The sequence below is a fragment of the Podarcis tiliguerta genome (assembly GCF_965153285.1).
Source record: "Podarcis tiliguerta genome assembly, chromosome: 12".
In the NCBI taxonomy this organism is placed as follows: Eukaryota; Metazoa; Chordata; class Lepidosauria; order Squamata; family Lacertidae; genus Podarcis; species Podarcis tiliguerta.
The window spans coordinates 5,228,020-5,240,991 of record NC_139545.1 but is presented as its reverse complement, the minus strand read 5'-3'; the positions used below and the strand labels follow the sequence as shown (position 1 = coordinate 5,240,991).

Below are 12,972 nucleotides of genomic sequence, written 5' to 3'. Positions count from 1 at the left end.
CACATGACATCATAGCAAGAAGAAAGCTAGGCTGGCCTCATGTTTCATCTGTTGCCTCTTTGAAGATGGTGTGATTGAAAGGTAGGCTATAAAACTTTACTAGCTGGTAAAAAATGAGACTCGGTAGTTTAGTGGATTTGATGCGAGATGGCAAACTTCAAACCGCTTTTCTTTTGCGAGCAGTTTTATGACCACAGCCATGCTAATTAACATTCATACAGCAAAGAAGGTGTGGGAAAACTGATGAAAATGTTAAATACCTGCCTTTTGGATGTGATTTAATCAAGTAATTACTAGATTTCTAGATTGCTGTTCAGAAAAATGGATTCCAGGCCATTGTATTAGAAGCTTAAATAAAAGTTATTCATGCTGAATGCAGTACAGTAAAACAACAAGCTCCATACAAAGAGCACAGAACCAACAAAGCTCTGAAGCTATAAAACAGGCCACATGCCAGGCGGAAGCAAGTTGGAAAGGAAGCTCCTAGCCAAACACATTTTCAAACAAATACCCAAGCCAACTGCCAGACAGCAGGTCAATAATAACTCAGAAGGTATCAGTGAAGTTAACTCTTTATTCAGGAATGAAAATAGCTCAGGAGGCCAGGCCTAGTGAGCACAGCAGCTCTTCCTGGTAGATATTCCCTAATGAGGCAGTTGTGGGGACCAAAGGTCTTCCCACATTTCCCCATGTCTCCTCCTCTATCAGGTCTTTCCCAAGCAATCTGAGACATCATCACCTTGTCTGTCTCTGCTCCACCCTCTTCCTATTTCTCCTGGCCCTGGAAGACCAATGGGAAAGGGAGCTGGTCACAGCAGGAGGGGGAGACTCCCTGGCTTCTTCAGCAGCCTGTCTCAACTCTGCCTCTTGCCGCCCCTCCTCTCCAGTCTCTGCTTCTGCACTGCTCTCTGCCACAGCCTCTTCCTGCTCACTCAACCCTGTTGCCTCTTCAGCTTCTGACACCTCCTCCTCCCAGTCTGCTCTCTCTTCTCCCTCTGACTCCTCCTCGTCGTCCCACCACCAATCCCTGGCTCTGAGCCTTCTTCCCTCGGGGGCTCCCACCACCCCTTAGCATTCAGCCAGTCCATGACCAACCTATTTACAATCTACATTTGCATTAGCTTTATGCCATTGAGCATGATATTGCTAACCTGAAATAGTGCATTATACATCTTTCATCCCATTGCTCCCAAATTCCAGTCCTCTTTCTGGTCTCAAGAGGACATGCTCTCTTTTAAACAATGTGACGTCTTACCTGTGTGAATCCATTAAAGGCGCTGCTGGATGCCTGAGCAGAATTGGAAATCAGAACAAAATGGTTGTTAGTCTTGCATTCAGATAAAAAAAGGAGTAAATAATGTTTTTACAAACTCTTGCTTGCACATTACAAAAAGCACAATTAAAAAAAAATCAAAAATATAAAAAGTGAAGGGAAAGAGTGACACTTCTGACAAGCAGTATGAAGCTATGTTAAATGGCTAAAAAAAATAAGAAAAAGAAAAGAATAGTGATTCACATTAAAGAGTTTGAAAAGACTGGAGGTTCATGTATCATATTAGAAAACACAAAATTCAAAAATAACGAGACATGGTAAAATCAGATGGTGTGTTCAACAGCCAACCTCTTTCTGGTCAGCCAGTAGAACTATGTGGTTGAACTCTGCCAAATTTGGCATGTTCGTATGACCATTAAGTTAGCAAAAGAGGGCAAGGGGGGAGAACATAAAAGAAGGACTGTCCATAAAACACAAGGTTATATATATGTATATATGACCTAAGGAACTCTCATTTCTAGACTATGCTACACACTGGGGTAGGTACCTCTTCTTTATCAGCCTCTATTTCCTGGTACAACAATCCATATCTCCGGTTAGCAATTTCATCTTCAGATAAATCTGAGCTGTTGGTCTCATTGTCTTTGGGACTAGTTGAGCTCTCGGTGCTAGCATTTCTGGAATTTCCCATTTGGAACAGGAACATAGGCCTACCTATCTCCTTGCTTGTTCCACAGCTGCTAAAATTTGCCTGTTCCCCAGATGTTCCTTGCTTTAAAGGTGCCTCCTGATTCTGATGACTTGGTGTTACACCCACAGCTCCCCAGGAGTTATCTATACCGCCCAAATCTTGCGTAGACCACTTATCATTAAAACTTGGCCAGGAAATCTCCACGTTTCCATCCACGGTGTCTTGTTTGGGAGGAAAGGGCCAGTCATCAAACCCATTTGTCTCGCTAGAAAACCCCCAGGAATCAGTATTAACTGTTGGATCCCAATTGGCTTGCCAGGGATCTGTTTCCAATGCTTCAGGGCAACTAACATTACTATTAAATTCTTCGGCCACACAAAATGCTTCCCTGTCTACAAATTTATCTTCCACATCACCTAGCCAAGAATTATCAAGGTTTGCACCAGCTGCGTCAGCAGAACCAGGCTGCAGAACCATCTCCTTCTCAAAGGGCATCAAGGTAGCTTGACATTCACCAGTCATATTACTCTTTTGAGGGCTGCTGCTGCTGCTATGGTCTTCAATCTCTTTAATGGGCTCTTCTGCACCACATAACTCATCACCACACACAGGATTTTCAACCTCTGCGGTAGATTTGTCTCTGACATCTAGGTCAGCCAATCCCGTAATACCTGCCATTTCTCTTTCCTGTGTGCATTTGGTGGCTGTATTCCCAGAAATTGGTAGGCCACCCACACACACTCTTCCTTGATCCCGATTCCAGGGACCGAAACCATTTTCAGGTTCAGACCCACTATATTCTACAGATTTACCGTCACTCACCTCACACCCCAACCCTAAGTTCACTACATCCTCAGCATCCCTTTCTCTTGTCCCTGAAAGCAGAGCATCCCCATTAAATTCTAGGCCAAATTCCTGAAGGTAACTGCCAGCAGTTGTCTCTCCTTGCCCATTATTATGTTCTGAATCCCCGATAGACTCTATCTCAGTGCTTTTTAGGGTTTCATGGTCTCCTAAGGCCTCAAGATGTCCTATTTCAGTGTAGACTTTATCTCTCTCTTCAAACTCCTCTGTGTAGTCTAGTTTCTTGAGGCTAACATCTCCGGTTTCTACCTTTTCACATGGCTCCACATTTGCCCACAAAGACTCTTCTGTTTCCTGCTTCTCTTCTTCTGACTTTGCCACATTAAACGGGTCTCCATCCAAAAAGCTATCAGTTCCCACTGTAGGCCTCTCAGCCAAAGTTTCGCTCACTAAAGGCTTGTTAGTCTCCACCAAATCTGTGCCACTGTCTGCAACGTGACTAGTGTCCAAGTACGGTTCCGGGAAAGTGATTTGGTTTTCATCTACAGAAGCTGTCCAAGATGCACCATCCTCTTGCTCGCCTACAGCAGGCCGAGTAGTAGTAGCCAGTGCAACAGATGATGCTGTTGAGGTTTGCTCTGCCTCAGGGAAAGGCAAAGGAAGACCTGCAGCTCTTTCCTGGCTCTCACTGGCTGTACTACCATCTAGGCCCAAGTTGAGCGAGCCTAGATCAGTTTGGGGTTTGTTAACATCTTCTGTTGACCCATTGTTTGGGTTTTCCTCCATGACCAGGTTACACAAGGAAAGACTTTTTGAAGAATCAGGCTTTAGGCAGACAGAAAAGCAAAGAAAAAAAACAAGATGAAAAAGATAAAGGTGGTCTTGATGAGAAAACACAAAATTCAGTATTTTACTACGGCAACTTTAGCTTAGAAATGAAATGCGACTGCTAAATTAAGGAATTTAAGCACAGCTTGCAATGTTTGTGGGAGAAACATATATTTGGAGACAGTAGCTATCTATCTAAAGAGAAGCTTTGGCAGGTGAAAGGGAGAAGTTTTGCTTACCGGCTGCACCAGTTCATTGCTTGTCTGTACAGAAGAAAACCAAATCAATAAATAGGATTGAGTGGCTGTCTTTCTGATTCTGTGTTATGCCGCACTCCCCATGGCAGCCATTTTGTGTTATGCCATGCCCACTGCATGGTAGCCATTTTAAGAGTGGCACCCCCAGCACTCTCTCAAAACTCAAAACGTGCCCACTAATCCAAAAAGGTTGCCAGCCCCTGCCATATGGTATAGCAATGATAGGAACTGCCGCCACGCACCCAGTGCTCCTATTTGTAGGTGATCAGGGTCCTCAACAATCTTGGGGGTTCCCTTTTGGGGTGTCCTAGTTTTTTACTTTTTGAAATATGGCAACCCTAATATAGCATAGCACACCTGGTTTGAGTCAAGCCCCATTCCATCTCAAATCTCACTGGGTAACCCAAACCAATCTTTATCTCTCAGCCTCCCAGGACTTTTTTTGAGGATAAAATGAAATCGTTCTAAGGATTTTCTCACGAGAAGCTTCAAGAGAGAAATTTCACTTCCCACAATCTACACCACATTTCATGCCACATTCCATGCCAGTAATTACCATCCTAACCATATACAAGAGACAAGTTTTATACAGCCAAATCCATGCACTACAACTAAATCTGAATGGGTCCACATGGTTGTGATTTGTAACACTAGACAAACTAAGACAAATTTCCCTTGGGTTCTTGGTAAAGAAGGTTCAGTCAGAATTGTTCAAAGCCAAGACTTAATAAGTCCAAGAACATAATCAGACTGAGTTTCAGATTCTACAGCACTAATATGGCTGAAGTAAGTGCTGCATTTACTGCAACTGAAGAGAAAGTCTGGGGGGGGGGAGAAGACACACAAAATGGTGGGGAGCCTCAGTTCCCACCCACCACTCAGTTTTTTTGGGTTTCCCCCCTATTTGTTTCTGAAAAATTGGGGAGAGGGGGAAATGGGAGGGGGGGGGATGAGAAAAAAGGGGGGGATTTTCTCTTGGTCCCCCCCCCCCCGGGCCTTCACATCTCTGGAAAGATCATTAATGTGCAGGTGGAAGTTATTAACCTTTCCAAACCAATTCTGGAGAAATTGTTTCTTTTTTTAAGCAGGGATGCTTTCCTTTCCCTAGTAAATAATACTACACGTTTGCTACCATAGGCCAATCACAGATATCTCATCCCACTATGTGAAGACAATTTCAAAGCTTCTGGGTATATAGAAATGCAGGCACAGAAAACCTCTCAGAAAGATCCAACATCACATCCGCAGGTCTATTAGAACCCTTCCTTCCTTCCTCCCCTCCTCCTGCCCTTCAGTCTCCTCCAAAGGCCCCCCCCCCAAGTCCTCTGGAGCAGATTTGGGGTGTACAAACAAGGGGATGGAGGAGGCGGCAGGAGGGAGGGGGAAAGGTAAGTCCTATTTGTGCAAGCAAAAGTCCATTGTTCAAGCAGGACACCAGAACAGGATGTCACCCTTGGTCTTTCCACCTTCAAATCTAGCAACATTCTTATTTTACATAACTGCATTTTCGCCCAGTCATCCTGTTACTCGTTTATTTCCCCTCCTCTGTCTCCCTCTGCTGTCAAAATTTAGACTGCAAACTCCTCAGCGCTGAAACCCATCCTTTCTTCTCGTGCCGATACATAAAGCGCCTTGCATACTAATGGCGCCATGGAAATGAACAACAATAAAAACACAACGTGCAAAGATAAAGAAACCAACTTACCGTCCATAAATCCCAGGGAAGCGTCTGAGAACAGGGGAAAGAAGGACAGTGTTGAAAACCTCATTTGTACACCCTGTTATGTGCTGCAAAGCATAATTAGACAGTAGCATGGTTATTCATGTGCTCCATAGAGTTCAGCATAGCATTCTCTTCTGGTAGGGGGCAGTGTGTTTATAAGGCATTTCACAAAATTCTGTTTGTTTGGTTCACTGAGTTCACAGCACCAGGAAAAAGAGATTCAGACTCTGCTTTTTTAAGGCATAATTCTGCGGGAAGTGAACCTGCTCAAGCCCGACGGGAATAGTCACGGCTCAAGAGGGCAACAGCAGAACTTAGTGCCAGTTCATTACATTTTAAGGTATACGCCAAGATGTTTCAAGCTTTGATCAAAAATGTAATACAATTAGCACCCATTACCACGTGCTGGATCACACAGACACACCCCAGGAGCTATGATCAGCAGCAAGGCAGCTGTACAATAATGCTGCATTGTGTTTTTAATATTCAGTTGGGAGCAGCCCAGAGTGGCTGGGGAAACCCAGCCAGATGGACGGGTATAAATAATTTATTATTATTATTATTATTATTATTATTATTATTATTATTATTATCTGTGCAAGGTGTGAAATGATCCTCAATCCTTAGTATACGGGGCTTCCCAAAGATCAAAAACAGGATTTCAACAGGCAACAATATATTGCCACGGCAAATTATTTAGGCCTGATTGATTGTCTATTTCCAAATTTGCAGGGCTCCTACACTTTGCCTACTGAGATCAAGCAGGTACCACCACTATATTCTTTTTGGTGCCTGCTAAAAACATTCCTGTTTAGACAAGCCTGCTTCAAAATTTGGGGCAATTTTAATCTGTTTTTAGTAGTATTTCAACTTTTGTATTCTTAAAGTAGGGTTATCAATCCCCCCCCCCAATTTTACTGTTTTTATCTTTGTAAACTGCTTTGAGGGGCTTTTTTTTTTTACAATCAAGAGGTGTATAAAACCTTATGAAATAAACAAATAAATTGTGACATAGTCTATTCCATTTTCTTTATGTACTAAAAACCTGCCTGCCTACACAACTGTTCTATCAGACAGAAGCTTCTCTTTGCAGTTTGTTGCAAAGCATCCTGAGTTGATTTTCAGTTTCTTAAAATAGTCCTTCACTGACTCACAAGCAAAACAGCAACTTGGATCACGTCAAACAATTTTCTGATGTGCAAAAAAGGGCAACACAGTGCAATAAATTTTGACTTGTTCAGGCTTCTCAAGTTCAAGGCCTTCGATTTCTTCTCTGCTCATGCATCTTATGTAAATAGCTCCTCTATATGGCCTGAGCCCAGGATCTCTTAAGGACAGTCTTCTCCTGTCTCAGCCTGTCTGCTCCTTAAGATCTTCAGGGCAGGTTCTTCTCAATGGAAGTGGAGGAGCCGGGGATTGTCATGTAGGAGAGGGGGGGCCTTCTTTGTGACTTTGTCTTTACCACAGATAACAGATTTGTTCTTCAGGAATTTCGATAACTGTTTTCCAAAGCCATCTCCATGTGCAGAGTTTTAAATATTAAAATATCATCCATCATGTCCATCCTCTGCACTTCGTAAGGGTGAAAATGTGTTTGAAAAATATGAGACTCTCAGCTGTCAAATGCATTTTAATCAATATCTGTCTGTCAACTCCTGTGAATGTCTAACTGCTTGAGGAGGAGTTCTAATGCTCTAATAACAGACAAAATTACTAGGGGAACTGGAATATCAGCACTGGAGTTTACTTCAAACTCTCTGTCAAAGACTAAAGACATATACTGGAAAACAGGAGAATTTTTTTTTGTCAGGAGAAGATGGCATGGGCAAAATAGCAAGTAGGATATAAAGAGAGAAAAAGGAGAGAGAATTCTGTCTCAGGAATATGAAGTTCTGGTATTGTAAAGCTGTTTAAATACAGAAGAGTATTAAATACAGAAGAGTTTTGTAGAAAATCAGATGGATCATTTTTACTAGGAATAATATAGACCCATCCACATGGACAGAGAAAAATACAGTAGTAACACTCATTTCAATTATGCTCTATGAGACTCACTTTTTCCCTCCTAAAAAGTAAGGGGAAATGTGTGTGCATCTTATGGAGCGAATGCAGGCTGCGCAGCTATCCCAGAAGCCAGGACAGCAAGAGGGATTGCTGCTTTCACTGTGTAGCGATCCCTCTTGCTGTTCTGGCTTCTGGGATTCAGAATTTTTTTTTCTTGTTTTCCTCCTCCAAAAACTAGGTGCGTCTTATGGTCTGGTGCGTCTTGTCAGGGAACTGCCATCGGCAGGACAAGAGGTGCCAAGGCTCTCTGAGGTAGAGAGAGACTTGACACCTGAAGAGGGAACCAGTAGGGGGCGAACAGGAACGTCAAGGGAAGGAGAGTCGGAGGAATGGCTCAGAGATACTTCCAGTGAAAACAGTGGGGAGGTCTCAGGACCTCCTATAGGAACACCCGTTCCTCGGCGGAAACTGTCACGCAGAGAGTCCAGAAGACGTGTTTCCGTTAAGGAGCTTTTATGTTGGAAACGTTTCCGAAAGCAGCCACTTTCGGATTCTGCTAGCGACTGACGCAGCCATGCTGGAGGGGCTCCGTCACAGGCAGAGGTTTGAGAAGCTGTTCAAACTCTGAGGGATTGCAATTTACACACAAGCAGCTCTTCATCCCATCACAGCAATCCGAAAGTCACCGACAGCTAGCTTGTGCCAGGGAGAGGCATCATGAGCGAACCAGCAGGAACCGGAGGGGCAGCTGGAGGAGGTCCAAGCCTGGAGGAAAGGTATAGGACGTTGGAAATCCAGCTTGCCTTGCAGACGGCGAGGCTGGAAGAAAGGAGGGCTCAGGATGCAGAGAGGGGGAGGGAGAAAGCCACCCCACTCAACAGAAAGATGCCAGGATTGGTGCAGAAATTTGGGGGGGACCCCAGGAACTACCATGCCTTTAGGACAGAGATGCAATATGCTCTCAATCTGCAATTCGATGACTTCCCTGATGAGGAATCGCGAGTGGCTTTTGTAATTAGCCATCTCGAATCAGGGGCGAAGGACTGGGTTAGACCCTTGATGGCAGCAAATAATGAGATCCTAAAGGACGCGATGAAGTTTTTTCGTGCCATGGACCTGATGTTTTCCAGTGACATTGAGCAGGGAGGGGTGCGAAGGCAGTTAATGGCTTGCAAACAGGGAAACAGGACTGTCCGTGAGTACTGGACTGAGTTCACTATGTTGATTCATCGATTGGGGTGGGACTTGTCTTCTGAGCCCATTCAAATGCTTTTCGAAGAAGGTCTGTCTTCGTCCTTGAAAGATGAACTTTCCCGGAACCCCAGAGCAGAGTCTATGGACCAGCTGACTAAAGCCGCGCTAGCCATAGGAGCGCGCCAGGAAGCGAGGGCTTTGGAGAAGCGGGAGGGGAAAGGAGAACGTTGGAGGGAGCTCCGCATTCCAGACATTCCAGAGCAGCCTTTCCCGCCGGCAGAGCCGATGGAAGTGGGAACAGCGCGTGCGCGCACAGTTTCAAACATCGGTGAAGGGCGGAAGAAAGAGGGAAAGGGCGGGAAGAAATGCTATCTCTGCCAACAGCCAGGACACTTTGCCAGAGTCTGTCCACGGAGAAAGGAATGGCAAGGCATGGCAGGAGCTGTTGGGGGAGAGGAGGAGGAAAGCACAGAGCAAGTAAAAGCCAACGCCTGGCTGCCGTCGGGGCACAGCAGCCAGGCTCAAAAGCAGTGAGAGTGCCCGCACCAGAACCTCCCAGACCTGCTCTAGTGATAGAGGTGTTGCTAGAGCTGCCAAACGGACACCCCCTACAGATCAAGGCCCTGCTGGATTCAGGCAGCTCCTGTAATTTCATGAGTAAGGAGTTCGCAGCTGAGCACCAGATACAAACCCTCCCCTTAAGTAAAACCCTGCAGGTAACCACGATTGACGGCAGAGAGCTGTTGGGAGGAGAAGTGAACCAACAGACAGTTCCCATGATAATGAGGGTGGCAAGACACACCGAGAGGATAGCGTTTAATGTGGCCACATTGGGAGGAGCTCCCATAATTTTGGGGATGAGCTGGCTGGCACTACACGATCCTCTAGTGGGCTGGCACCAGAGGGTGGTCTCCTTTGGGTCGGCGCATTGCCTGGAACACTGCAAGCAGGGGAAGGATCCAGGGGGAGCCAAGCTCACCTTAGCTGGGATGGAGGTAATGAAGCAAGGGGAGGTGCCTCCCCAATATGCAGATCTGAGCAACGTATTTAGCGAAAGAGAAGCGGACAAACTGCCGCCGCATAGACCCTTTGACTGTCAAATCAACCTACTCCCGGGGGCTCAACTCCCAGTGGGCAAGCTGTACGCCATGTCAGACAGGGAGATGCAGGAGCTGAGGGAGTTCATTGACAAAAACCTGAAGAGGGGTTTCATCAGAGAGTCCCGAGCGGTGGGGGGCAGCCCAGTGTTTTTTGTGGACAAAAAAAACACAGATAAGCCGAGACTTGTAGTGGATTTCAGGGCCCTAAACGCCGTGTCGGAACCCCTGGCCTTTCCTATGCCCCGAATTGATGACATTCTGACCAGGGTGAGGAAGGGGAAGATTTTTACAAAACTGGACCTGCGGGGGGCGTATAATCTGATACGAATAAGGAAGGGGGATGAATGGAAGACCACCATGTTCACCCCTTTGGGAGCATTTGAATACCTCGTAATGCCCTTCGGTCTCCAAGCCGGCTCCGCATGTTTTCAAAGTTTTATCAACCACGTCCTGGGGCCGTTGCTCTACAAGAATTGTGTGGCCTTTTTGGATGACGTGTTGGTGTATTCGGAAAATGAAGAGCAGCATGTGAGGGACGTGAGAGAAGTGTTGGGCCGGCTGCAAGCCAATCAGCTGTGGGTGAAACTGGAGAAGTGCCAGTTTCATGCCAAGGAGGTGGAATTCCTGGGGTACCGCCTGTCAGACCAAGGATTGGCCATGGATCCAGGCAAGGTCCAGGCGGTGCTGGAATGGAAGACACCGAAAACCAAGAAGGATGTGCAAAGATTCCTGGGGTTTGGGAACTTTTATCGGAAGTTCATCAAGAATTTTGCACACTTGACGGCGCCCATCACCGACTGCCTCAGTAGCAAGAAGAAATTTGTTTGGACGGCGGAGGCGGAGAGAGCTTTTGAAGAACTGAAAAGGGCTTTCGCTTCGGAAGAACAACTTCTGCATGTGGACCTACAGAAGCCCATGAGGGTGGAGACAGACGCGTCAGACAGAGCGGTGGGGGCTGTGCTTCTTCAGCCGGGAAGAAATACGTCGGAGTGGAGACCGTGTGCCTTTTTCTCGAGGAAGCTGAATAAGTCCGAGCGGAACTACACGGTGTATGACAGGGAACTACTTGCCATTCACGAAGCGTTCCGGAGGTGGAGACATTTATTGATTGGGGCACAACACAAGGTGCAAGTGTGCACCGACCACAAGAATTTGGAGTATTGGAGAACAGCTCGAGTACTCAACCAACGACAAGTGAGATGGGCACAGGAATTTTCCAAATTCCACTTCGAGATTTGTTATGTACCAGGCCCAGAGAACGTCAGGGCGGACGCTCTCTCACGCAAACCAGAGTACTTGGAAGGGGAGGGGGCAAGCGAAGAAAGACATGTCATTCCTGAGGACCGCTGGGTGTGTGGGGCGGCGCTGGTGGGGAGACGAGAGCTGGTAGAAGAAACGGAAACTGACGAATATGCCCAAAATAAGCTCAGAGGCCTCAGGGGAGAGGGTGAGAGCCCGGAGGGTTTTGAAGAAAGAAATGGGGCATTGTATTACAAAGGGGCACTGTATATACCAGAAGGTGAATTGAGAGGGAGGGTACTCAAGCAGTTGCATGATAGTCCCACGGCGGGACATTTTGGACAACACAAGACCATGTGGATGGTCACCAGGGAGTTTTGGTGGCCCAAGGTGAGGGAAGATGTAAAGGAGTATGTAAGAGGGTGTGACCAATGCCAGAGGGCCAAGGGGGAAAGAAGGGCGCCGGCAGGGTTATTGGAACCACTACCCACGCCAGAACGGCCTTGGGAGGCAGTATCAATAGATTTTATGACGGATCTGCCCAAATCCAAAGGGAAGACGGCCATCATGGTAGTAGTGGACCTGTTAACTAAGATGTGCCACTTTGTAGCATGTTCACATGCAGTCACAGCGGAAGAAACAGCGAAGTTGTTTGTAGAACACATCTTCCGGCTGCATGGCGCCCCCTTGAGGGTTGTCTCGGACCGCGGGAAACAATTTACTTCCAGGTTCTGGAGGAAGCTCATGAGCTTGCTGCACGTGGAGGTCAATTTTTCGACGGCCCGGCATCCTGAAACCAACGGGCAGGCGGAAAGAGCAAATGGCATCCTCCAACAATATCTGAGGTGTTATGTCAATGACAGAGGGAATGATTGGGTCGAAAAGCTGGCGCTGGCAGAATTTGCCTACAACAATGCGGAGCATGTGTCCACAGGGATGAGCCCCTTTTTGGCCAATTACGGGTGTCACCCCAGGGCATTCCCGGGGGAGGGAGGCGAGAGATGGAGCGTCCCAGCGGCCGAACATTTTGTAGAAGAGATGGAAGCGATCCATCGTCAGCTTCAGCTCAACTTAGAAAGGGCCAAGGCTCAATATAAGAAGCAGGCAGACAAGAACAGGAGGGAAGGTGAAACCATAAGGGTGGGGGATCAGGTGTGGTTGTCCACCCAAGGGTTGCCGTTCAAAGGGGGTTGTAAGAAATTAAGACCCAAGAGATTGGGACCCTTTGAGGTCATTCAGCAGGTCAACCCAGTGGCTTTCAAACTCCGGTTACCCAACCACATGAAATTGCATCCAGTGTTCCACAGGTCATTACTGTCACCGTACAAGGGGGGAGGTGAAGGGGAGCACACCAGGGGACCGGTCTTGGAAGAGAGGGAAAGCAGTAACCATGTAGCGGAAATCCTCGATTCCAGGTGGAAGGGCAATCAGGTGGAGTATTTAGTGGCGTGGGAAGGGGAACCGGAGTCAGAAAACACCTGGGTGACTGCAGAGGAGGTCAATGACGAGGTTTTAACAGAAACGTTCCACCAAAGATTCCCGCGGAAACCACAGCCGGTAGCAAGGTTTAGAAGGGAGTATTTCGGCACCACAGACGAGGAAGAGGAACTGGAAGGATTCGCGGAGTCGGAGTTGGAAGAAGGAACGGACTCAGATGACGAGGAGTACCGAGAGACTAGGAACCACAACAAGTGGAGAAAGGTGTTCGAAACTTCAGACGATGAGGAAGGTTCTTTCCGGGGTTTTACCTCCTCCCAACCCGAAGGGGAGGAGACGGGAGGGGGTGAAGGGGGCCCTGGAGGGGAGGTGGATGTCAGGGAACTGCCATCGGCAGGACAAGAGGTGCCAAGGCTCTCTGA

The 12,972-nt window shown here is 46.9% G+C and overlaps 2 protein-coding genes across 7 annotated transcripts in view; both read right to left on the bottom strand.

The window, feature by feature from the left end:
* LOC310661258 (amphiphysin-like) overlaps window positions 1-12,972 on the bottom strand; it is a 96,830-nt gene that overhangs the window by 11,581 nt on the left and 72,277 nt on the right. For all 6 annotated transcript variants that reach the window (XM_083407056.1, XM_083407059.1, XM_083407058.1 and 3 more), the window contains 3 exons: window positions 5,559-5,582; window positions 3,836-3,859; window positions 1,256-1,288 (listed from right to left, as the gene is read on the bottom strand). In XM_083407056.1, the coding sequence (XP_083263182.1) occupies window positions 1,256-1,288; window positions 3,836-3,859; window positions 5,559-5,582 (81 nt within the window). The remainder of the gene's footprint in view (window positions 1-1,255; window positions 1,289-3,835; window positions 3,860-5,558; window positions 5,583-12,972) is intronic.
* LOC310661264 (uncharacterized protein) lies at window positions 1,304-3,829 on the bottom strand. Its single transcript, XM_083407073.1, has one exon. The coding sequence runs from the start codon at window positions 3,552-3,554 to the stop codon at window positions 1,791-1,793; it is 1,764 nt and encodes a 587-aa protein (XP_083263199.1). The 5' UTR covers window positions 3,555-3,829; the 3' UTR covers window positions 1,304-1,790.